General features: G+C 39.4%; 1 protein-coding gene across 2 annotated transcripts in view; it reads left to right on the forward strand.

Moving 5' to 3' along the window:
* Positions 1–24,823, forward strand: part of XRRA1 (X-ray radiation resistance associated 1) — a 1,524,348-nt gene that overhangs the window by 219,980 nt on the left and 1,279,545 nt on the right. For both annotated transcript variants that reach the window (XM_044072671.1, XM_044072672.1), the window contains one exon: positions 19,881–20,074. In XM_044072671.1, the coding sequence (XP_043928606.1) occupies positions 19,881–20,074 (194 nt within the window). The remainder of the gene's footprint in view (positions 1–19,880; positions 20,075–24,823) is intronic.

Below are 24,823 nucleotides of genomic sequence, written 5' to 3' on the forward strand. Positions count from 1 at the left end.
CACTTTTTGGCGTTTAGCTTGAGGCCATGGCTCTGGCACCAGCTGTCTGTTTCTATGAGGCCCTTTTGTAGGATGCTTGTGTCGACTGGAGAGTCGATTATGGCGCCCAGTTTGCAGTCATCTGCAAACCTGGTCAGCCACAGTCCTTCCGTGTTAGCCTGTACCTCTGAGAAATATATACCGAACAAGAGAGGTCCCAGGACTGAGCCTTGTGGGACGCCACTTGTAACTGGTTTGGAGTCTGACATGGCTCCAGCAATTCTAACCATGTGGGTTCTGTCCTTGAGCCAGTTTGCAACCCATCTAGTGACATAGGGGTTTATATTTAAGCTGGTGAGCTTATCTATAATGCCCGAGTGGGGTATTGTATCGAAGGCTTTTGCAAGGTCCAGGTAGGCTGTGTGGACCACCTTCCCCTCGTCAATGGTCTTGGTGACTGTTTTAAAGAAATCAACCAGGTTTAAGAGGCAGGATCTGCCCTTAACAAAGCCAAACTGGGTAGGATCCAGTGTCTGTAGGTCCCCAATATCTTTATTTATGAGGTCCATGATGATCCTTTCCATAGCTTTGCAGACCAAGCTAGTCAGGCTTATGGGGCGATAGTTTCCAGGATCCGTTGAGGCACCACCTTTGTGGAGAGGGACCACTGTTTGCTGTATGCCACTCTTTGGGTACATATCCTGTAGTAAGGCTGAGATTGAACAGTAGTTTTATGTTTGGGTTTAGTTCTTCTTGGAGTTCATGTAGGTCGCAGCCTGGGACACTGTCTGGTCCCATTGATGCTGTGTTTTTTGCTTTGGAGAGGGCGGCTCTTACCTGAGCATCTGAGATGTCAGGGGGGCAGCACTCTGCTGGGATAGATATTTGCCCTTTTGGTGGGGAAGGGGGGAGAAGTTTGCGCTGAACCTGTCAGCTAGGATGTTGGCAATGTCTGTGGGTTCGGTGTATTTTTTGTCATTTTGGACTAATTCTGAGCATATCTGGGAATTCCCACCCAGGTTCCTAACATAACTAAAGAAAGCCTTGTGATTATCCTTAGTGTCCTGTGCAATTTTTCTCTCTAAGCTGGCCTTAGGCGATTTTATGAGTGCCCGTAGTTTTTTGCTAATTCTGATCAGAGATACCTTCCCTTTTTGGGATTTTGCTCTATCATGTAGTAGCTTCCTCCTTCTGTTGTATAGTTTGTTTATGGCTGGGGTCCACCAGACAGGACGCCTAACTTTGGAGGATTGGGTCTTGGTTTTATTTGGGATTGCATGATCCATGCATTCCTGAAGGTGTTCATAGAATGCGTTTATAAAGGATTCTGCGGTCTGGGCCGTATTTTCCACAGGCCCGGGGGCTTTGAAGGATTCCACCTCGGTTTTGAGGAGTGTGAAATTTGCTTTAGAGAAGTTTTTCACTGTGGTTTTCTGTGCAGGGGCTGGGGTCGGGATGTGAATATCTAGTGAGATTAGTTTATGGTCGGATCTTACCAGTGAGGGATACACTTCTGGTCTGGAGCATAGAGTCCCCATGTTGGTGATGATCAGGTCCAGTATGTTTTCCCCTCTTGTGGGAGTGGCAACAAGTTGTTCCATAGCATTTGAGTTTATAAATTCTAGGAACCTTCGGGCTAGGGTGTTGGAGCTAGAGTAATGCTCCCAGTCTATGTTAGGGTAGTTGAAGTCGTCCAGTATAATGGTGTTTGGATAGACCTTCATATTTTCCAGTGTTCTCAGGAAGGCCGAGTGGGGTTCCTGGTTTTGGGAGGGTGGTCTGTAGCAGGCTATAAACTGGAAGGCAGTTTTACCCACTGTTTGTTGCACATGGATAGTCTCTGATGCTTCGTGCTGTGCCACCAACCTGGAGGTGTGGGTATCTTTGACGAATATTGATACTCCCCCTCCTTTTGTGGTTCGGTCCAAGTTTTGGGGCTGAAAAACATGGTATGAGGTATAACCTGGAAGTGCTGGGGTGCTCTCGGGAGCCTTGAACCAGGTTTCTGTTACTGCACAGATATCGATGTTCTCCATGCTAAGGAGAGTTTCGAGTGCATGCATCTTGAGGTTTAGACTTCTGGCGTTGAGTAGCATTACTCTTCGTTTCTTATCCCTTGTGATACCTATGGAGGTGGGTTTGTCTTTTGAGCCTTGCCTAAAAAAGGCACTATGGGGTTGGCAAGAGCCTTTGCCAATATCCGAAAGCCCAGGGGTGACAGGTGCAAGCCGTCCCTAGCGAAGCATTGTGGCTTGTCGAGCATGTCATCCCAGGCAGACAGGCATTGGATCCCCTTTGAATGACACCAATACTTAAGCCAATTGTTGAAATTGATCATCTTGTCTTCATATTGTGGCATCATTCTTGGTGAGGGTAAGATGCTACTCAAGGTCATGGTCATACCGGCCTGGGCTACATGCTCAGAGAGATCCTCTATGTCTCTTTTCATGTAGTGCAGGGAGGTACGTCTCAGGTCATTCACACCAGCATAGACAATGACTGAGTCATATTTGTACTTGCCTTGGAGTGACCTGAGTGCTTGTGTTATGTGGCGGATCCTATCACCCGACAGGCAGCTCACCGTGACCTTCTCCTTGTTCAGCCTGGTGAGCGGGACGTCAGTGTGCCTGACGATAGTCACCTATTACAAGTGTATCAGGTGTGTTGTTTAGCCTTAAGAGCTGTGACTGTTTGGCACACTGGCTTTGTGAGCTATGTGTTGCACGTGTTTTGTTTTGGGGTAGCGGTTGCTTGGGTGTCTGCTTTGGAGGTCTCTGCTGCTTAGGCAGATTTTTATTTAGGGCCTCCGAGTATGTTTTTGTGTGTTTATGTGTTTGGTTTGCTGTCGTGGTAGGTCTATGTGAGACTGGAATTGTAGTGAGTGTGGTTTCCTTCTCCTCCTCCTGACTGGTTACGCCAGTATTGAGTTGAGAGAGCTTAGCCTCCAGTTTGGCTATATGATTGCATCTCTCACATGTGTTGGAATTTGTTAAGTTGGTGACTAAGAATGGTGTAAGGAGTGACCATCACCTAGTATTTCCTTACATACGTATGTCTGCATGTAGATAGAGACAGACGTAATGACCAAGAAATGAAAGTATCACCTCTCCTCCAGCAGTTGATTGGTCCATTTGTTCCTCTATCTAATGACTGTTTAGATAGTGATGGGATGAGATCTGGCCAGAATAATTGTCCCTGCAGATCATGGGGGTTTGGACCTCCTTCGCCCTGGTGACTTGATGTACATTTTGCTGAGATGAGACCTTGAGGAACATGCTTGATTTCACATATATGCTGATTCCAGCTGCAGCATGACACTGCACAAGAAACTGAACGTATGTCACCAGCCCATCTGCTGCTTGTTGCTCCATCTGGTTACCTCTGAGTGTCTGTACTACAGTAGGACCTATATAGCTCCCTTCCTCATAATGAGGGAGCTGACATCAGACACTCACTCCCACTTACCCCTGCTCATTCCTCCAGTTCCTAGGTCACTAGTCAGTTTCAATTTATCTGGGTCAAAGTTATGACTTTAGGTAGCTATGTCATGACAGGATAAAAATGTCATCTCACTGCAGACAGAAAAAAGAAGGAAGATAACAATAGTTCTTAAAGGAATAAGGTTGTGGGCTATAAAGTTTAGGGTGTAGTTAAGAAAAGTATTTTATTCCTATTTTATATCCTATATATGTATCCTATTGCTTATTCCTATCCAGCAGCTATAGACTGAATGTTCTCCAACAATGTTTTGATGCACAGGTTGTTGAAAACAACTGGTCAAATCTGGATTTTTCCAAAAGTTTTTCACTTGCTCATTCTCAGTTAAAGGAAGTGTACCACTTGGTTTTGCAATGACAGAGTAAGAATAATTATGGAGGGGAGTGCAGATCTTACATGGAGAGTGCTAGTCAGCTTCACTTCCCCTTCCACGGTCATCACTTATCTGTAATCATCTACTGCTCAGTTTGGAGAAAGCAGATTTTACGCTGGTCCAAGAGGAAGTTCACCAGTGCTTCATTGATGTATGTCAGGGGTTAGTTCCTCCCCAATATATTTCTTCTCCCAAGAAAAAGGAGAAGCAGAAAAGCAGACATACCTCTCCTTCTGTTCCTTCTCCACCTAGGGACACACAGAAAGAGTGGTATGACTTCTGGCAAGGACTTTTTAAAGGCAATTATGTCTCTGAAAAAGCTACCTTATTTCCTGTCTTCTCCTGCTTCGACCTCCCCTTATAAGAGAATTATGGATTCTTCTTCTGACAAGGAGGCTTATTCCTCCCATAGCCATTCTTCATTTAGCTTTTAGTTTGAGGATGAGGATACCATGTCTTCTGTTTCTTCCTTAGAGGAGCTTTCCTTTGGGGTCACAATTTTGAAAACGAATCGTTTTCAGTGGGAAAATAAACAAGTGTCTAATGTGCAAAAAGATATTATGACTTGATGTATGTAGGAGTTCCTAAGGCTTCTGCGATCCCTCCTGCGTCAGAGCCATTACAGGATACCTTTGCCACAATTTAAATCCAGAGTCCCAACCTCTCGCATCCAAAAATCCAATAGATTTTGTAAGGTCCCAGACATATATATGTTTCTAATCCTACTTCATATCGAGTAGTAATATCTACAGAATCTAGTAAGTCTACTAAATTGCTCCCATATACTAATGTTTTACCTAATGTCAAAGACAGTAGGCTATGGATCTATATAAGAAGAAAGTGTACAGTTCTGCTACACTTTCTTTCAGTGCCATTAACTGTCAAATCCATATAATTAGATATCTTTTATATTTTCTGAACAATATGAATGTTAATGTCAGACATTCCTGAATAAGACAACAAAAAATATATTCAGTTCTGTTACTCAAGAACTTTATTAAATGTAGTTAGGATGCTGTACGTATATCTTCTAGGACTTCTGCTGCTGGATATGTTTTAAGGAGATACTGTTTATTAAGGCTGCATTTTTTTTCCAGAAGATGTCAAGTCCAGATTATCAAATGTTTCTCTGTAAAGGGAAAATCTCTTTGGTCCTACAGCTGCTTAAATCTTTAGGAACTTTAAGCGGCTTTTTCTTTTTTTCTGTACGAAAAATTCCAGCAAAAGTATCTTTTGAACACTGGTCCATTTTTGAAATAACCAGAAATCACATCGGAAGAGTAAAACTTCTCTAAAAAATAAGTTTCAAGAGAAATCCATCTAAGACCTTGAAGGACTTATGGGTGCCTTTCCTGACAAATCATCCAGCTTGTGACTATCGGCCTCCACCTTCCTCCTCCCCCACCCCCTTCTACCACAGCCTATCCCACCCTTTTTCTCTCAAGGAATCTTTCTTGCTACCTTCCAGTGTGGTGACTTTAAACTTCAGATCAGTAAATTCTCAACATCATTGAGAAGGGCAACAAACTAAGTTGGCTTCTTCCTCCAACCCATTCTGGAATTCTACTGCTGTCCATAAACGAAGAACATGTGTTTTTGTTTATTCTTTTGGACTTGTTCAGTGAGGGAACAATTGAAGTAGTGCCTCCCTGTCTACAGAATAAAAGCATTTTATTCAAGACTCTTTCTAGTCCTAAGAAGGAAGGGCACCCGGAAGCTCGTTTTGGATTTATTAGTCTCAACAGCTTCTTAATGGTGCTAAAATTCAATGTGCTATCTCTGCAAACTCTTCCACAAATGATCCTTTCTCAAGTTTTCTTGGTCATCTTGGACCTAAAGGACACTTGTATTCATAACCCAATTAACCCAGATCACAGAAAATAGTTAAAATGTTATGCCTTACAATTTAATTTTCATTTCTCTGCTTTGCCCTTTCTTCTTTCTGCATCTCCAGTGGTGTTTACCAAATGCCTAGCTCCTGTTGCAGCATTCTGCAAGCTCCAGAGTATACATATCTACTCCTATGTGCACGTTCTTCTCCAGATCTCTACAGTAGGCATTTTTTTTCCTTAGTTTGGGTTTCATTCTAAACTTGAAAAAGTCTGTCCTACCACCTTCTCAGGATTTGGTTTGCCTTGTTTGTCATCTGACCACTGCCTTCATAGGTGGTTATTGGGCTAATGACTCTAAGGTCTTTATAAGCCTAGCCGTGTGTACCCAATATAATACTAGAGAAACCTAATGTAAAAGATCTTGCATTTCTTCCAAAGGACAAGATACAGTTTCTAATCTCATATTTCCAGTATCTCCTTTCCCAAGAATTTACCTCTGCAAGAGGGAGGTAGATATTGAGAGACCTGGGGTACATGGGTTCAACAATAAAAATGGTACCTTTTGCCACTGTCCACATGAGAAGGTTCAGTGGCATCTCAAGTCTGTTTGAACACAACTCTGACACTCTATGACTCTCCCAATGCCTCTCTTTCCCTTTGTGAAGAAGGAATTATTTTGATGAATCACTCAATCTATGAATCTATTTTCTGGTTCCTTCCCATTTTCAGGAAGTTTCTACAGATGCTTTAGACCTTGCTTATGGAGCATGTTCTATGAACACAAAAGCCCAAGGTGTATTGTAAAGACAGGACATAAACAACCACATAAATGTTAAGGAAATGAAAGCCCTGATTATGACTCAATCTTTACTACACCTTTATTTCTCCAGGAACTGACCAAATCCTTACAGATAATACCGCATCAACAAACAGGGAGGGACACATCTTATCTCTGCAGACTTATCATGATGGCCTGGGAGATAGCTGTCCAGCACAACTTATTTCTTCAGGCAGTTTATATTCTATCAGGGACAGAGGTGCCAGAAGCTGTTTAAGAGTGTGTGGCGAGGGGTGGGGGTGGGGGGCAGAGAGTGAGAGGGGCACTTAGTGATCTAAAAAGGGCAATTTTTTAAAACTATTTACTACCACAACACAGGTTCACTTGGAGGACATTTTAAGCTTAGCCCTTTCCCCTTTTGGTGCTTGAATTAACATTTCCTGATTGGTCTTACCCATCACACGACTATCCCATAGATAATTTGAGGAGACCCATGTAAGGGATGCAGCATTTATGAACTGCCTCTATCCATTAGTGGCATGAGGGGCAATCCTGTGATGCATTTTCCATTACACATCCCTAGATCCAAGTTGCATTTGAATATGGACAGGGATAAGCTTTGTCTTACTTGAATGAATAGTCTGTTCTGGAAGAGTGGTATCCTGTGTGAAATATATATCTGTCTCTCCACACCATTCTGTTTAGATACCTGGACTGATTATTTCTGATGCCATTTGACTTGCTGATGTTCAGTAGGTTCATCAGTACTGGGTCGAAGGATGCCTTGTATGCCAGACACAGGTCACCTTTTAGTAGTCTGTAGCATACCAAGTGTGACACTGGGCACATGTTGGTCAAAAGTTAGGTCACTGTCCACACAAGTTCACAAATGCCAAACAACTGTGTCTGCTCTTAGGGAGGTATTGTCAATTTGGTAGTTCCCTGGGATAGACACCTTTGTAAAGGAAACGATAATGTATTTTTTGGAGTTTAGTTTCCATTCATGATTCTGGCACCAATTATTATTGTTTGGGACAAACCTTCCTGTATGATGGTTAAGTCATTTGGAGATTCAGTAATTGCTCCTAGCTTATAGTCATCTCAAACCTAGTCAGCCAAAGCCCATTGGTATTTGCTTTTACTTCCAAGAAGCAGATGCCAAACAGGAAAAGCCTGGGCACTGAACCCTAGGGGACTCCATTGGTGACTGGTCTGTTTCTAGAGATATCCTCCCCTGTTTTGACCACCTGCATCCTGTGAGACAGTTGGCAGTCCAGCTAGTTTCCCAGTTTATTCAGCTGTTCTTTTAAACCTGAGTACAGGATTGTATCAAAAGGCTTTGTCAGGTCAAGGTAATGTGGTGTGAACTGCCTTACCTTCATCCATTGCTTTGGTGACAAGAGTAAAGCTTAAAATTGGCTTATTGTTTTTGAGCCTTTCACACTCTTTCTCCCAGATTCTTGCCCTAAGAAGTTGAGAGATCAGAGCATATGTTTGACTGTCCCTGATTTTGTGTCATATTTTTAGCCTGTTCCTCATAAGGTTTGTGGTTTTGTGGCAAATTTATGAGGATTGCAAAACTTAAATAATGACAGACATTTTAGTTTCAGACTTCTAGACTTCATATCCTTCAGAAAATTCATGCCAATGCAAGACCTGTTATTCTAGCAGCTAAGGTTATAAGAACAATGTTATACTTAAAACATGTCCCTGATTCTGGACCTTTGACCTTTTCCCCACCCCATTACTTTTTTGACTTTATCCCTTGAGCTATGAGGTTTTGAGGTTTAAATAAGAACTGTGAGCAAAAGCTGTTTACCACTTTCAAGCTCAGCATGCTGCATTCTTTTTCATTTGTTCAATTAAATAAAACAGAAGTGCAACAAAAACTGGGCAACTTAAAAAATAACAATAATAATAACAATAATAAATAACCTAACTGAAGACTTAGTCAGGCAAGAAACTTTAATCCTGGTACCTTGGTATTTTATCTTCAAGGGATATCAACATAAACTGTAAAGCTTCAATATACTAGACAATTAAACAATTGTGTTTCAAAATTTGTCTATACATCCCACTTTTAAAGTGACTAGTGCACATTATACATAAACACATCCCTTAGTCATGAAAAACTACTACATTTCTCATAGAACTTCAGCAGCAGCAAGATTGCAACTTAATTACAGTGAATTCTACAGCAACCGAATCATCAAAAAAAATTCAACCAAGTTTACACGAAAATAGAACAACACCCTCTCATAATGTATGTATGCACTGGTATAAAAATATAAAAATCAATACACACACACACACACACACACACACACACACACACACACACACACACACACACACACATATGGACATGTTGTCAATGAAATTTCTTCAAAAATTTAACAACACCTCCTGATTTAATCCACGTGGGACCAAGGTTCCAAAATTATAAGTAGTCTTCAGCTGATTTAACTTATTAACAAATAGAGTACCACTACCACAAATGCCAGATGGCTGGGCTAATACACTAAAAAACAGGGAATCAAAATTTCCTGAATGGGCTTCAATAAAATGTTCTGCCATTGAACTGAAGCCTATATTACCCCTTCTAATATTTCCCAAATGTTCCAAAATTCTAATCTTAACTTTTCTTTTGGTCTGACCTATATATCATCTAACCTCATCTTACCCACATCCCAAAATGTATACAACACCACATGATTGACAATTAAACTTTGCTTGAGAGACAAATCTGTGCTCATTGATCATAGTATTAGATATATTTCTGATTCTATGGCACACACTGCATCTTATTTATTTATTTTACATTTGTTGACCGGGATTGTCCGACTAAGCTGAAGAGCCCTTTTCCAGCAGAGGCCCGGGGAGAAAAGCTCCAACATATTATACAATTTTCATTATAAATTAGCAGTAAACAGCAATGTTACAGGATTATTACATGGCATTAAGTAGCAATGCAATGTTATACAGTGACAATAATCAGGAATATAGCAAAACTATTTCAAGATGTATAAAAAGAAAATATGTCTAAGATGAATATAGTTTTTGGGGTAAGTGGTTACAAAAACCCAGTTTTATCATAATGTAGTTGCATGGGGGAAGGCAAGACAACTACAGTAGAATGTTTCTCTGAGGCGATTTGCTTAATAGATTTTAGGAGACAGTAGAAAGAGTAGTCAAGGAAGATTAGAGAGAGCTAGTGAGAAGAGCGAGTTAAGGGAAGAAAGTAGATTAATGTATGGAAAGTAGGGGATGTTTAAGGAGGGAGACTGCAGTGGCAGGGCCAGTGACATTTAAAGAGCTCTTTGGTGGCTGTCTTAAATTGTTTAGGATGTGTAAGGGTCCTGATTTCTAGTGGGAGCCTATTCCAGGCAATAGTGGGGTGATAGGTGTACATGTTGCGTCCAAATTTAGACTTAACATTTAAATTTAGCATCTCACAAGGAAAATACCCTAATGAACTATTCAGGGTCAGAGTGGAAATTGGGTAGTTCAACAATTCTTTTAGGTTTAAAAATCTACCAAAAGAAAAGTCACATGTTGTGGAAATGAAGTGCTGAGTTTGTCATCAGTTGTTATCATTGGCCATAACCTTGTAATCACCTGTCTAAGTTTGTCTGAAAAGGGACTAAACCTAGTAATATAAAATATTTTATTTTGTGTCCCCTCCTGAGGTAAATTGAATTCTATATCCAAACATACTATTCTCATACGATTGTTCCCTACTTAACACATTATTCAACAACTTATTCTTTGCTCTATTAAGAATAGATCTAGAATATCCTCTGGCCGATAATCTCTCCTCTACTTCAGCCAGCGATTTCTCTTTAGAAGCCATCTCGGAAGTATTCATCTATACTCTTCTAAATTCACCATAAGGCAATGTCTTAATGAGATGTTCAGGATGCACGCTAGAAGCAATCAAAAAATTATTCACAGCAGTACTCTTCCTAAATGGATCATCTTGAATAACTCCCATTTCATTCACAAAAAACTGGACATCCAGAAAACTAATGGTACTGAAGTCTGTGTGACAACAAAACTGCAAACCATGACTATTAAAATTCAAGTCCACAACAAATTTCTCAAACTCAGATAGAGGTCCCTTACATATGAAAGTCAAATTGTCTATGTATCGCCTATATAACATCACCTTCTCCTTGTAATAAATATGGCTGTACACAAACTGCTTTTCAAACTCCCCCATGTACAAAACAGCATAAGAGGGACCAAATGGAGCCCCCATAGCAGTGCCCCTTATCTGCAAATAATATTCCTTGTTAAAACTAAAACAGTTGTATGTTAAACAAAATTTAAGTAGCTCCAAAATGTAGGCACTGTGGGGCCCTTCACCCAGTATTGATGTCACAGCTTCAAGAACCTTACTTGTAATATTTGTATACAAAGAGAAAATTTCCAAGGTGGCCCAAAAATATTCTTTTCTCTACACCATATTCTGCATTAGAACACAAAGCTCTTGTGTGTTCTTTATATGGGCTGGTACAGAACTCAACTGCTTTTTTAGTAAAGAGTCCAATAATACCTCCACATTTTCAGTAGTAGTATTTTCAGCAGTAGTCGGGACTCTGTCTATGCGCATGCATGAAGTCCGCGAATTTTGAAAAAATAATTTTTTTTATTTTTCAGTTTTCTTTCTTATTTTTCTTTCTTTTCTTATTTTTGAGGGGGCTGCAGTCCGGCAGCCCTATGCCACGAGCCGCCCCTGTATAAATACATCTAACAATGAGTCCTCAGAATTTTCAGATGTGGATGAAACATTTCTTTGCATGTTCAATAAAGTGCCTCTAGAAAAATATACTTTGAAATGAAGTTTGTGACAGAATTTATTAACTTCAGTAAGTACATTAGTAAGAGAGGGACATTTAGTGGGAACAAACTTGGCTCCATTTAACAACACACCAATAACTGTGTCAGAAAGTGCTAAATTTGCTAAATTAACAATTTTTAAACAATCAACATTACTACCTTGAATTTCATTGAGTCCATTACCAACAATTTTTGAGGATACATGTTGCAAATTTCCAAAAATTAATATTTCCCTTTCTTTTTCTGTTTGCTGCCTGTATTGCCATTATTGCTGCTGTGCTGAAAACTCTGAGAGCCCTGCAATAAACCCTATTGGCTCTCCTGACCAGCTGATCCTGCATTAGGCAGCATCTCAAAATACACATTATTTTTTGATGAAGTTTCAGCTGGAGTATGAAGAATCAGGACTGGATGACAAAAAACTGTTCTTTCTATTTTACAACCTTCCCTTGCGAGGGAACCTGCGAACTGAATATGCAGAACCACTGGTAAAGTCATTTATGTCCTTTTATAGTTTTTTTCTTCTTTCTACCAATCATTTCAGCTTCCACTTTATTCAGTTTTTGTTTAATGTCACCAAATTTTGTAATAAAAGAGGGCTCATAAACTTGTTGCTTTAGTGAGCTCGCTAGGCTAGTAATCTCTTGTTAAACTTAAAGTATGCAAGTTCCTTTTCACTAGGATTTTTAACCAGCCCAAAGTACATTGTAATGAAACCTCACACCATTCTAGCAATAAATCTTGTTCTGCCTCTGTAAACCCTCCAGCTGGAAGTCGGTCTGCACGTAGACCTCTAGGAGTTATATTTGAAGCCAAATATTTCTCTAGCAGTTTAGTATCATAAAAAAGATTAATTTATTTTACCATCAATCTCTCCAGCTGTTCAAACTTCACTGACTGGTCATTATAACCTGCAGAGCTCCATGGATCAGCTCCAGTCATCTGTTTGTTGCAGCTTCCATACTGACACCACTCACCAAAAGAACTGGCAACACTAACAGTACCACACTATGAACACTTATCAAAACCACAAAAATCTAATAAATCCAAAAGGCATGCACAGATCTGGAGTACCAAACAGCTTTAATCCCGGTACCTCGGCATTTCACCTTTAAGGGGTAGCAACATATAAAATTGTAAAGCTTAAATATCCTAGACAATTAAACAATTGTGTTTCAAAATGTGTCTATACATCCCACTTTTAAAGTGACCAGTGCACATTATACATAAACACATCCCTTAGTCATGAAAAACTACATTTCCCATAGAACTTTAGCAGCAGCAAGATTGCAACTTAATTACAGTAAATTCTACAGCAAACGCATCATCAAAACAATTCAGCCAAGTTTACATGAAAATACAACACCCTCTCATAAAGTTCTATGGGAAATGTAGTAGTTTTTCATGACTAAGGGATGTGTTTATGTATAATGTGCACTGGTCACTTTAAAAGTGGGGTGTATAGACAAATTTTGAAATGCAGTTGTTTAATTGTTTAATTGTCTAGTAAATTTAAGCTTTACAATTTGATATGTTGATATCCCTTGAAGGCGCAATGCTGAGGCACCAAGATTAAAGCTGTTTGGTACTCCAACTCTGTACGCCTTTTGGATTTATTAAGAATCTTTAATAACTTTTTATAAGCAGAATAAATATCACACAGAATTTTTTTATTGTGCTTTTACATAAATTAATGTTTCTTGCCTAACTTTAAAAATCTAACAGAACTGGGGCCTACTTGCAGTGATGAAAAAAAATGAGAAAAAAAAAGACTTAAGGCAAGGAATACATTGTATTAACTTCTGAAAACACAGTAAAAAGCAGAGTCAAAGTTATTTGAGTTTCTTGTCTGCATTAAGTCTTATTTTATCATCACTGTCATCATCATCATTGTCATTATTATTTTTACTGTTATTACTTCATAAAAGACTGTCCAAAATGTACCTGGGTGGGCTGCTGTCACTCCAGTTGAGGTCCACCTTCCAAAAGAACTGCACTGGCATGTTCAACAATATGACAGTGTAAACCATAAACTATCAGAAGTTGAAATGAAACAGGGAAGTGTCATTTGTAAAAGAAAATAAGAACTTTTGTTCCTTTATTGCCAAACATGGAACGAAATAGCTTATTTTTTTTTACAACTGACACTTCATTGCTTCATTCCAGCTTTGCTAGTTTGTAGTAAATAATGGTGCAAAATACCAGAGCCAGATCGTGGTCAGATGGGGCCCTAGACATGGTTATAGTTCAGGGCCTCCCCAGAGCAGCCCCTCCTGCAGCAAACCCCTCCCTCTAGAGCAGCCCCCTCCCCAGCCATTCCAGTGTTCCATTACTTGGCTATTTCTCCCTAGTTACTATAAACACTGTTCAAACCTGTCGCTGTGCATACTGTTTTCTTATTTACTTCTACAGTGATTACAGATATTGAAATAAAATAGCTTAAACACCGATAGCCCTTTGCTAAACAAACAATACAGTCTCACAATGAAAACAGACTTTGTATAAGCAGCAACCTTCCCTGCCTTTGAAGCTTGCATTAATTGAAATGGCATGAAAACCCACATTCAAAGAAAATGTATCTTGGCACTAGAGGATTAAGTTTACCTTTGGGCTGTTTCCATACCATAGACTCCTTGCAAACATTTCTAGGGCCATGCATACATGTATGTGTTCTTTGATTCACCTTCTGACTGTATTGAATTATATTCCTTGTATAATACAGCATCACTTGTTAGAATGTGTTTTAAATTTGTAGTTTTGAACATTCTTTTAGTAAGCAGTGAAATTAAATGTATGAACCAATAATGACAAAACTACCCATTTCAGAAAATTTCAACCATAAAAGGCCACTCAGACTTCTGTCAGTACAATCCACCAATATCACTCAATAAGCACAATCTCTGCAGAAGTAAAAATCATCTGAATAATTCTACATTAAAGAGAGCTGTAACTAACAAATAGGCTGTTACTGCCAAACAGATTTACATTTCAATGATTCATCTGCAAAGTCAGTGTCTGCTGCCCTTGAAGAATTAATTACCTTTGTTACATTAGAAAAATTGGTAAGCTGGTAATATTGCAATAGGGAATGACTGACAGAGTGGCAACAAGTTTATAGTTACTAGGCATCTCATATAAAGGAGGACACACCCAGGAATGTAGAAACCCTATCTCCCCTTAAAATGCACCAAATAATCAGCAATCAAAAGGGCAGTGTAATATCAGAACTCCATATATATGGAATTTGATAGTATTGCACATTCATGGCTAAAAGAGTGATTAATAATGTATAAGATACAGCCTCTACACTTATCAATTACATTACAGTGACAATGAAACTGTGGCAAACCACTTTGCAGCTAAGCCATGATAAAGTGTTATTCCAGGGATAAAAATTGAAAGGGGGGATATTCCAGGGTGACTGTCACCGCTGCTCTTTTGTTTTGCCCTTAATCTATTAAACTGGTTACTTAACAGATTAGGTCATGGCTATGATTTGACTCCTAGAAAGCAACAAAGTGTAAAAACTTCTCATCTTTTTTTTTTTTTGTGGATGATTTAAAACTGTAGTTCAGCAGATGAGGAACTGAAAGCACAACTGAAAGTGATTAAAACTTTTTCAGATGGTACAAGAATGTTATTTGGCCTTGATAAATGTGCAAAAGCAACCTTTAAAGCAGGAAAGCTGCAGCTCCAAGAAAACATCAGTCTGAGATAGGAATGTGATATAAAAGAACTTGAGCAAGAAGGAGTGTATAAATATTTGGAATTTGATGAATGATCAACAATAAAACATGAACAAATTTGAATAAAACTTAGGAATATTTTAGAAGACTGAAATTAATACCGAAAACTGTGTTGACATCTAGGAACAAAATCCAAACTATAAACAATTTGCTCTTCCTGTCATGACTTACAGTTTTGGAGTGAATGACTGGCCCCAAAAGGTGTTGGATTGGTTGGACAGGAAATTCTGAGTTTGAGTTTCAATACATTTTCAGGGAATTATGAGTTTCAGTGCATTTTCAAGGGATTATGAGTTTTATTTCATTTTCATGGAATCATGAGTTTCAAGGGAAGATAAGTTAAGTGTGGAGGATGCTTCATGCTCATCAAATGATTTATAAAAATCAGTTTATACTAAGATTATATATTCCCCTTCTGAAGGAAGTATGGGCCTCCTTGAAATTGATTACATGTGTAAGACTGCATACATATCTGCTAACCTCACAAGACCCAAACATAGTGAAAGTTTTAAAATATGAGGAGAATAAGCCTAAGATGACTTCCCTGCTTAGTTCAGAAGCATATCAGTGTCAAGCAGGAATGGAAATCAAACCAGAAGTAGATAAAAGTTAGGCAGCAACTGAATGTGCCAAAAACAAAAGAAAGAATGTAATGTGAAGGATCAGAAGAGAAGACAAGAAATGTGGAAAATGCATAAATGTAGTTGCAAGTATAGAAAACTATTGGAACAACCTCATGTTGATCAGAATCAAACACAGGAATGGTTAAAGAGAGGTAAATTTAACCCAAAAGTTGAAAGGTTAATATTGGCAACCCAAGATAGTGGATTATGTACACGTTGGTTTACAAAGTCCACTGAACATATGGGAGAAACTAATATAGGTTGTGTAAAACAGAATTCCAAACAGTCGCACATCTTGTTGCTGGTTGTGATATACTAATGGCAGAAGAACTGTATACGGAAAGGCATAATAATGTGGCAAGACTGTTGTATTGAGGATTGTGCAAATATTATAATATTGAAATAACTGAAAAGCACTAGAAACATGAACCAGAAAAAATTACAAAAAATGATGAAGTTTATATCATGTGGGATCACCCATTACCAACAGTTTAAAAAATAGGTGCAAGAAAACCAGATATAGTAGTCCATGAAAAGAAGACAAAAGTAGCATTGATCATTGAAGTTGCTACACCTAGTGACTACAGTGCCTTATGTACAGAGTGACACAAAGTCATAAAATACCAGGATTTGCAGACAGAAACGAGGACAATGTGGAAGAAGGATACCCAGACAGTTGTAATAGTAGTAGGAACAATGGGTCTTATAAAAAGGAATTTACAGTCATACTTAGATATGTTACCGATACGTGTAAGTCTGTATAAATTGCAGAAAAAGTCATTACTGGGCACATTGCGGGTGCTGCGAAGAGCACTTTTGGCCAACATCAAAGATTGAAACAATACTAATTTCATGAACTTTAATCATACTTTGACTTAGGAATGGGGTCCATTCCTGTTATGGTATTAGAAACCCAAAAGACTTGGAGAAATTTAAAAAAAAATGTGGGAGTATAAGCCATAGCTTTCTGCATCAATGCACTTACACTACTGACACTGCTTTGAAATTCTACAACATGAAAAGGGGTTTATATTAAAAGACCAAAGAGGTGTTTCATCGAACACCTCTTGGTCGACACGTAGAGCGAACGTACTAAAGGGCGAACGGTCAAAACAGCGATTTCTTTCCCTGGGAAAGAAATCGCTAGCGTACACACACACACACACACACACACACACACACACACACACACACACACACTCACACTTTCAAACATAACGTGGGGGGGGGCTTTGCCCGCCACCCCCCCCCCCATGTGGAGGGCTGTGCCCCCTACACCCCCCAAATAAATATAGTAACTCCGAGATCACACTACAGTGAGAAAAGGGGCAAACCCACAGGGATAGCCAAGCAATTTAAATCGCTGTTTTGAGTTGTCGCACTTTAGTGCATTCGCTCTTTGTGTCGACCAAGAGGTGGCTTTTAATGTAGACTCCATAAAAAGTGACCATTGTTTGATAAACAAAACAGTTGCACATTGAAAACAGACTTAGCATGAACAACGGTAAACTTATCTGCCCTTGAAACTGACAATTGCATGAAAATTAAATGAAACTCTTAATCCCTTGAAACTGCATTAAAAGTCTTAATTCTCTGAAAATGTACTGAAACTCAACCTCAGAATTTCATCAGCAGTCTGGTAGTTGCTTTAGAGAATTCAGGTTGTTGTCTCCACTGAAGCTCACAATTCCTTCACCAGTCTGGTAGTCAGTCTACAGGATCCAGGCTCTTGTCTCCACCGAGGCTCACAATTCTGTCAGCAGTCTGATAATTGGTGTAGAGGATTCAGGCTCTTGTATCCTGTAACCAAGTTACACGGTCAAGCCTGATCAATTTAATTGACTTAACCTGCCCTCTCCCCTAACTACCATACCTCTCAACCTCTTAGCTTAAGAAATCTGGAAGGCCCAAAATAGGGGCAGATTTTAAATATTGGTCTTCTTATAAACTTAGAAAGTTGCTAGAATCACAGCATTTGTCTTTGTGTGCATTTTCTAAAGGAAATGAAGTCTGAAACTCAAATGTATATTAAATAAATAATATTTAATAATAAATAGTTATTTCAATCCTCAGTGATTTGTCAGAATACCACAAATGTTGAGGAATAGGCCAAAAATATGAGGGAAAAATCGGGAGATTCTGCAAAAATCTGGATAGTTGACAAGAGTTATGCATAATTTAACTCTTAACCTCTTAGTGCAAAAAATATGGACAAAGCCTGAAGGCGATACAATGGCCCAAAATATGGATAGACTTTAAGTATTGCTCTTTTTAACTTAGAAGGTTGCTAGAATAACAGGATTTGTATTTGCATGTATTTTCTGAAGGATATGAAGTCTGAAACTCAAATATATGTCATTATGTAGTGACTTCAGTCCTTCATGATTTGCCAAAAAGTACAAATTTATGAGAAACAGACCAAAACTATGAGGCTGAATCTGGAAGGCATGCTAAACACATGCACACCTGCCTTCTCTCTGCTGTCACACAGCAACACACACACACACACACACACACACACACACACACACACACACACACACACACACACACACCTACTGCAACAGTTGATCAATGAAGAACATAGTATAGTTGTGTAAGAACTTAGCATAACAGTAGATGTCTGAGTATCTCTGTTGCAGTATTGGCACCCTCCCACACTCCTTTTCCCATTGTTTTCTTCTGCCTTCTTCTTCCTTGGCGGTGGTGGGCCTGTTTCTCTCCTCATTCTGTTGTGTATTTGTTTCCTATCCCTTTTTACCTTTTTTTTTTTTTTTGGCCTAGAGCATGAAAGTCCTAAGGATTTTCATGCCATAAGTCCTTTGTATACCGATTCACACTGTTTTTATTTAAGTCATACATCAAACATTCAAAAGAAGAGGAAGGCGTGCAAGCTTTGATATACTGGCTGGATGTACAGAATCCTGAGCAGGATACTTCCCATATATAAGCGATACTGCAACAGTGATCTACTTGGATTTCTGCTGTTATGGTAAGCTCTTGCATAATTGTACTTTCTTATATGACCTTTTCTCTAATATGTTCTTAACATTGCATAATCTCATACAATAAAAATTTGACTTTGCATCCAGAATATCATTTAATCCAAGAATCATACATAAAATGGTAGGAGTGTCCACTTTGTGTGATTTTACAAAATACTTTGTTTTTGACCCCAACAGTATCTGCAGTGGACTCTAACAAAGTCTAATAAATATGGTGTAGTCACAACTTTTTTGGTGTCAGTGACACTTTCAGCTAATTATCTGTTAATTTTATTACTGTAACCTCTCCACGAACCCATGTCATTGACTTTTCAAAGTCACTGTATTTAGTAATTTGCATGGTGGCTTTAATAAACTGATTGTGATCATGCCACATTATTTTTAAGAAAGTAGAAAAGAGTGAATGCTTCTGCCATGCATAACAGGATGTTAGCTGGAAATTTAGATCTCAGTGCCTAAAGTTTCTCATGTTTTGCAGTCAGAAATAACTAATAGTTAATTTTGTCAAATTCTACCAGGCATGTAGCTAACAATAGAGCTGCATTGCTTTCCACAAATATGTACTCTATAAATCAAACTGATAAAATAAACTACTGTCATAAATGCCATTCTTTCACACAACAAAATAAAATTCCATTTAATTATGCATTTGGCATATCAGAATATCATTGCAGAATCAATAACTGCCCAGCTTCTGATTATAAATGACTTCTTTAAATAAGAAAGCACTGCTTTTAAAACCACCTCTAATATGATACAGATATTAATAATCAGCATGCTGGAATAATCAGACTAGTCAGTAAGACATCAATTGATAGCTTCTGTACCATGTTTATATTGAATTAAAAGGAATAACGACTGAACATTCATTATTGCAAAATGACTACTGTATATTAATGTACTGTGTATGCTAAGTAAGGAAACAACTTGTTGAAAAATGGTTGGAATCTAAAATAAACGCAGACACACACACACACACACACACACACACACACACACACACATGAGCAGATCATCTTCTTCGCTTTGTAACTAGACATCCTGAAAAATAAGTTGTTACACATTTGAACAACTAACTTTTTTAAAATACTTTCTGGATTAGCCATTTAAAATAGTTTTAGAATATATTTGAAACCAAGAGTCACCTCATAGCAGTGGATCCTATAATGTGTCTAAATTTGCGATACCATATTGTGTGTTGCAGGTGCTGGAAACTGGTTGGTTGCTCAGAGAAATGATCTGCAGTGCAAATTCAATGCAATAATCTGTTCGAATGTCGAGGACCATATAAAAAATGTTGTGGAACATCAGAGGATGGCATTATACCCAACACATACAAATAAGGGTGTATTACAGAAGTCAGAACTACAAGGAACTGTGCTGAATGGATTACTCTTGGTAGGTGTGAAATTTGTCTTTGAAATCCATTTATTTTCTCAATGGCCAATGGGACTATTTGTATGTCAGATATCATATATCAGATGTGTGATATCTGACAGAAGATAGTTATACATAGCAGGATAGAAAGTAACATAAATCTAGCATGACTGAACATGTCTATGGAGTCAAAACGATGGTTGTTCATACAGCAGGTTTGTAGTTTGTCATATGTTAACAGCACTTGTGATTCAGAAAGCTATGTCACTGCAGAAATGCTCTGAGACAAAGGCTTGCTGAATCACAAAGAAGCATGTAATGCAAAGACTACTGATGGTGCATTCCAACAGAGCACTGTAAATGTCACTGTGATGACACAAAGGCATAGCATAGCACTTCCACTAAACAGCCTCTGTGGCATTTAAAGGTCTTGTTAAATATGTAGTGGCACTGCGTACCACTACTAGAAAGCACCAAAATAGCACTGTAAGCTAAAAATCACACTGCTTACATTAGTGCCTGGCTTGCAGGACATGCAGTGCAGATTTCATTTTAAATTGTCCTGGTCCCCTTCAATAAACACATCACACCAATTGATATTTGATAACCTTTATTAAACTTCCATAAATATAATTTTGTTAACCAATATTTATTAATTAAAACTGACACATGGTATAGTTGAGCATAACATCCATGTAATGCTAACTAGGACAGTGTGAACCCGCTCATCCTGATCCAGTAAGCAGTGTCCATACCTCCACTTGCTTACTTATGAAGCAGCGTACCACCAGTCACTTCATTTACCATTTATTGAATTACACACCCAACCAAATAAGCAGCTTACCTCCACTTGCTTATTTTACTTCTCAAGCAGTCTCCAACTGCTCACTTTCCTTCCCATCTCATTCAATTGAACATCCAAACCCAGAGGGGGAACAGAAGAGGGCAAACCTGCCCCTCTTCTCCACCCTACCCAGACTGATAAAATAACCACAATCCCCCACTATTCCACCAAAAAAAAAAAAAAAAAGAAAAGGGAGGGAGGGTGGTAGCAGGTTCACACCAAAATGTGACTTCTTACCCAGTTACACTTGCCTAGGCCCCTTAGGCCCCTTCCTACCCTTACCTCATTTCCTCCCAATCATCCCTCATTCCCATTTAACTCTTTCACCCCACCCTCTTAATTCCTACTACTATATTTATCTAACTCCCACCAGAAGATGTCCCTGGACAAATTAGTTTGTTACTAAACCTCATTTGTTACATTGCCGTTCAATAAACACATCAAACCGAATGACATTTAACGACCTTTATTAAACTTCCATAAACATAATTTTGTTAACCAATATTTATTAATTACAACTGACATGGTATAGTTGAGCATAACATCCATGTAATGTTAACTAGGACAGTGTGACCCTGCTCATCTTGACCCAGTAAGCAGCATCCATACCTCCACTTGCTTACTTATGAAGCAGCATATCACCACTTACTTCATTTACCATTTATTGAATTACACATCCAACCAAATAAGCAGCTTACCTCCGCTTGCTTATTTTACTTTTCAAGCAGTGTCCAACTGCTCACTTTCCTTTCCCAGCTCATTGAATTAAACATCCAACACCAGAGGGGGAACAGAAGAGGGCAGGCCTGACCCTCTTCTCTGCCCACCAGCCTGCCCATCCTGTTCCCCCTTTCTCCAACCAAACTTCTAGCAACCTAAACACCATTAAAAGGCAGCAAGCCAAACATCATTTGGTGTACCCCATTCTCTCCAACCAAACTGGATCTGTGTCATCACCTTGCAAGGCCTCGTCACATAAATAGCAAAAGTAGCCAGCTGCCTAAATGGCTGAAAGTAAACCACTGATCCCTCTCCAATGCTAGGGTAACAAACCCTAACCTCATAACCTAGCATAACCACTGTGTATTAGCTAAATTACTAGCAGAACCCACTTGAGAAAGATTCATCTCCCAAATGATACCACATTTTGGAACTCTCACTTCATGTCAAATGCCTGAAATATCCCTCCAAAAACAAATTCCTATGATCATATGAGTGATGTGACTCTTCCTCACCTGCGGGAACTCCCAAACCCCCCTAACAAATCCCCAGTCCTGCTTTACCCAACCCCCAACATACCTCGTCCTCCTCACGTGCACCTACACTATCCCAACCTGCACCAACTCCGATGTACCTTAATGAACACCGAATAAAGTAAGATTACCTACTACCTCATTGTGCCCTCACCAAACAACTGAGACATCCACCCCAACAGAATCCATAACCTTTCAAATCCACTGCTGTCAAGCTACTGACTGTCGCTCACTCTGCGTTTCATCTGGGACCTCATGGCACATCACTCTGGTGAACGAGATATCCACTACAACAGCCTCTGTCACCTTTGGGACCCACTTCCTTCGGGTCAACGACCGACCTTAGGCTGAATGCCAACTCATACTTTCCCATCTTCAAAAAGAAATAAAAGTATAAATTCTCCATACCCATCTCAGCTAGAGTGTCTTATGTGTGGAGGCATGCGTAAATGGGCGTACCTTCGTTGAAGGTTGTGCATCAGGGCTGGTAACTCAGCATGTAAAAATCCACTACCAAACATTAGTGGACTGGAGTTCCGCTGTGGCGACCCCTCACCGGGGTAAGCTGAAAGACACAACAACACAACAACCCACATACACCAAAACTTCTTAATGGCAACATCAGCCACTGTCAAGACTTACCTTGTTCAGCAGCTACACGGCTACTACCTCACCCCTCATTCTTTATCCTCAGTAACCTGGCATTGCCATTTCCCCCCACAAATACTTATGCAGCCAGAAAATGAACATCCTACAAAACGGTTTTATGAGACAAGCAGCAGTAATTGAACCTATGCTTTTAAGTGACCCTAGTAAATGGCAAAACAGAAATTGAGCTTCTGCTTGACTATGTTACACCTATATACTGCGGATGAGAGGAAATCTAGATCGAAACTGCCGTAGACTCGCTAATTTTAATCAAACACAATTCAACTCTATTTTATCTTCCACAGACTGGTCTTTCCTTCAAAATATCCCACTTGATGATGCAGTCAACAGATTTAATAACATCTTCCTGAATACCCTAAACTCCCTTACTCCTTCTAGAAAGATTCGAATAAAATCCAATCATGCCCCCTGGCTTTCCAAAGAAACTAAGTCCCTCATGCTCAAAAGAGATGAAGCCTGGAAAGCCTGGACCAAAACCATAGAATTACCCCTCTTTCACCACTATAAGCACCTCGGAAACCTTACTAAGAAACAAACCAATGCAGATAAAAAGTCCTGTTACAGTTCTGGCCAACACACTAACAAATCCAACCCTCAAAAATTATGGGCTACAATTAACAGAATTCTGTCCCCAGGCCATCCCTCAACCCCCAGCCCCTTCCCCAACACACCCCCTCTAGAAACAGCTACACTTCTTAACAATCACTTTATCAATACCATTCAGTCACTCATTCCATCAAACAGTAACACTACTCCTCTGTCTACCCCTCCCAACCTACCTGATAATCCTCCTTTCTGTCTACATCCTGTTTCTACTTCCTATATTCGATCCCTTCTTTATAAACTCAACCCTGCTGTCCCTCCACAGATAATCTACCTCATACCTTCCTCAAACTAGCTGCAGACACCTATCTAGCCTATCCAGTGTCCATACTAATCAACGGATCTATACAGGAATCCACTGTCCCTACCCTTTGGAAATCCTTCTTCAGTATTCCATTGCACAAAGGTGGTAATTCTATTGACCCTTCTGACTACCGACCCATAGCTATGCTATCCCCCCTCTCAAAGATTCTTGAAAAATGTGTCCACTCTCAATTACTTAACTACCTGCTCCAACATAATCTCCTCAGCCCCACCCAACATGGTTTCCGTCCCCACCACAGCACAACTACTGCTCTCCTAGCCTTTACCCATACCATTGCAGAGGCCCTGGACAATAATAAACTCTTATCCTGTCTCTTCCTCGACCTCTCCAAGGTCTTTGATACAGGGTCTCATCCCTACTACTATCTAAACATGCTAATCTCAATCTGTCTACCTCCTCTGTTGCCTGGTTCTCTAGCTACTTATCTTGCAGGCAGCAATCAGTAAAATGGCTCTCTTCCACTTCTCCTTTCATACCTGTCCCAACTGGAGTTCCCCAAGACTCCATCTTGGGACCCCTCCTCTTTAACATTTTTACAAATGACCTCCACACATCCTGTAAGCGATCATGTCTGATCCAATATTCTGATGATTCTACCCTCATCTCCATCTCTGACAACATCTCTGAACTTCATACTCGTACCCAACAGACTTTCTTTTCTACCGAACAGTAGCTAACCAGTAACCTACTCATCCTCAACCCCAAAAAGACCAAACTCTTACTATTTCTTCCCCATGCTCTCTGTCACCACAAATCCACCTTTACTATCACTTCCTCAAATAACACTTACTATCAAACCTGCAGCTCACACTAAACTTCTAGGAGTCATCATCAGTGATGAACTGAAATTCAATATGCACTTACTACACAGTATAAAAAAGACTCACCAGAAACTAATTCTTCTATATCAAAATGAAAGATTTCTAACTCCCAATCCTAGGCTGTCCATTACCCAAGTTTTTCTCCTTCCCTCCCTTATTTATGCAGCCCCTGTATTTACCCATATCCAAACTATAATCTTAAACAAACTCCAACAAAATTAGCATAAGATAGCTAGATTTGTCACAAACTCTCCA

The sequence above is a fragment of the Protopterus annectens genome, chromosome 5.part0 (assembly GCF_019279795.1).
Source record: "Protopterus annectens isolate FY-2018-M chromosome 5.part0, PAN1.0, whole genome shotgun sequence".
Classification (NCBI taxonomy): Eukaryota; Metazoa; Chordata; order Ceratodontiformes; family Protopteridae; genus Protopterus; species Protopterus annectens.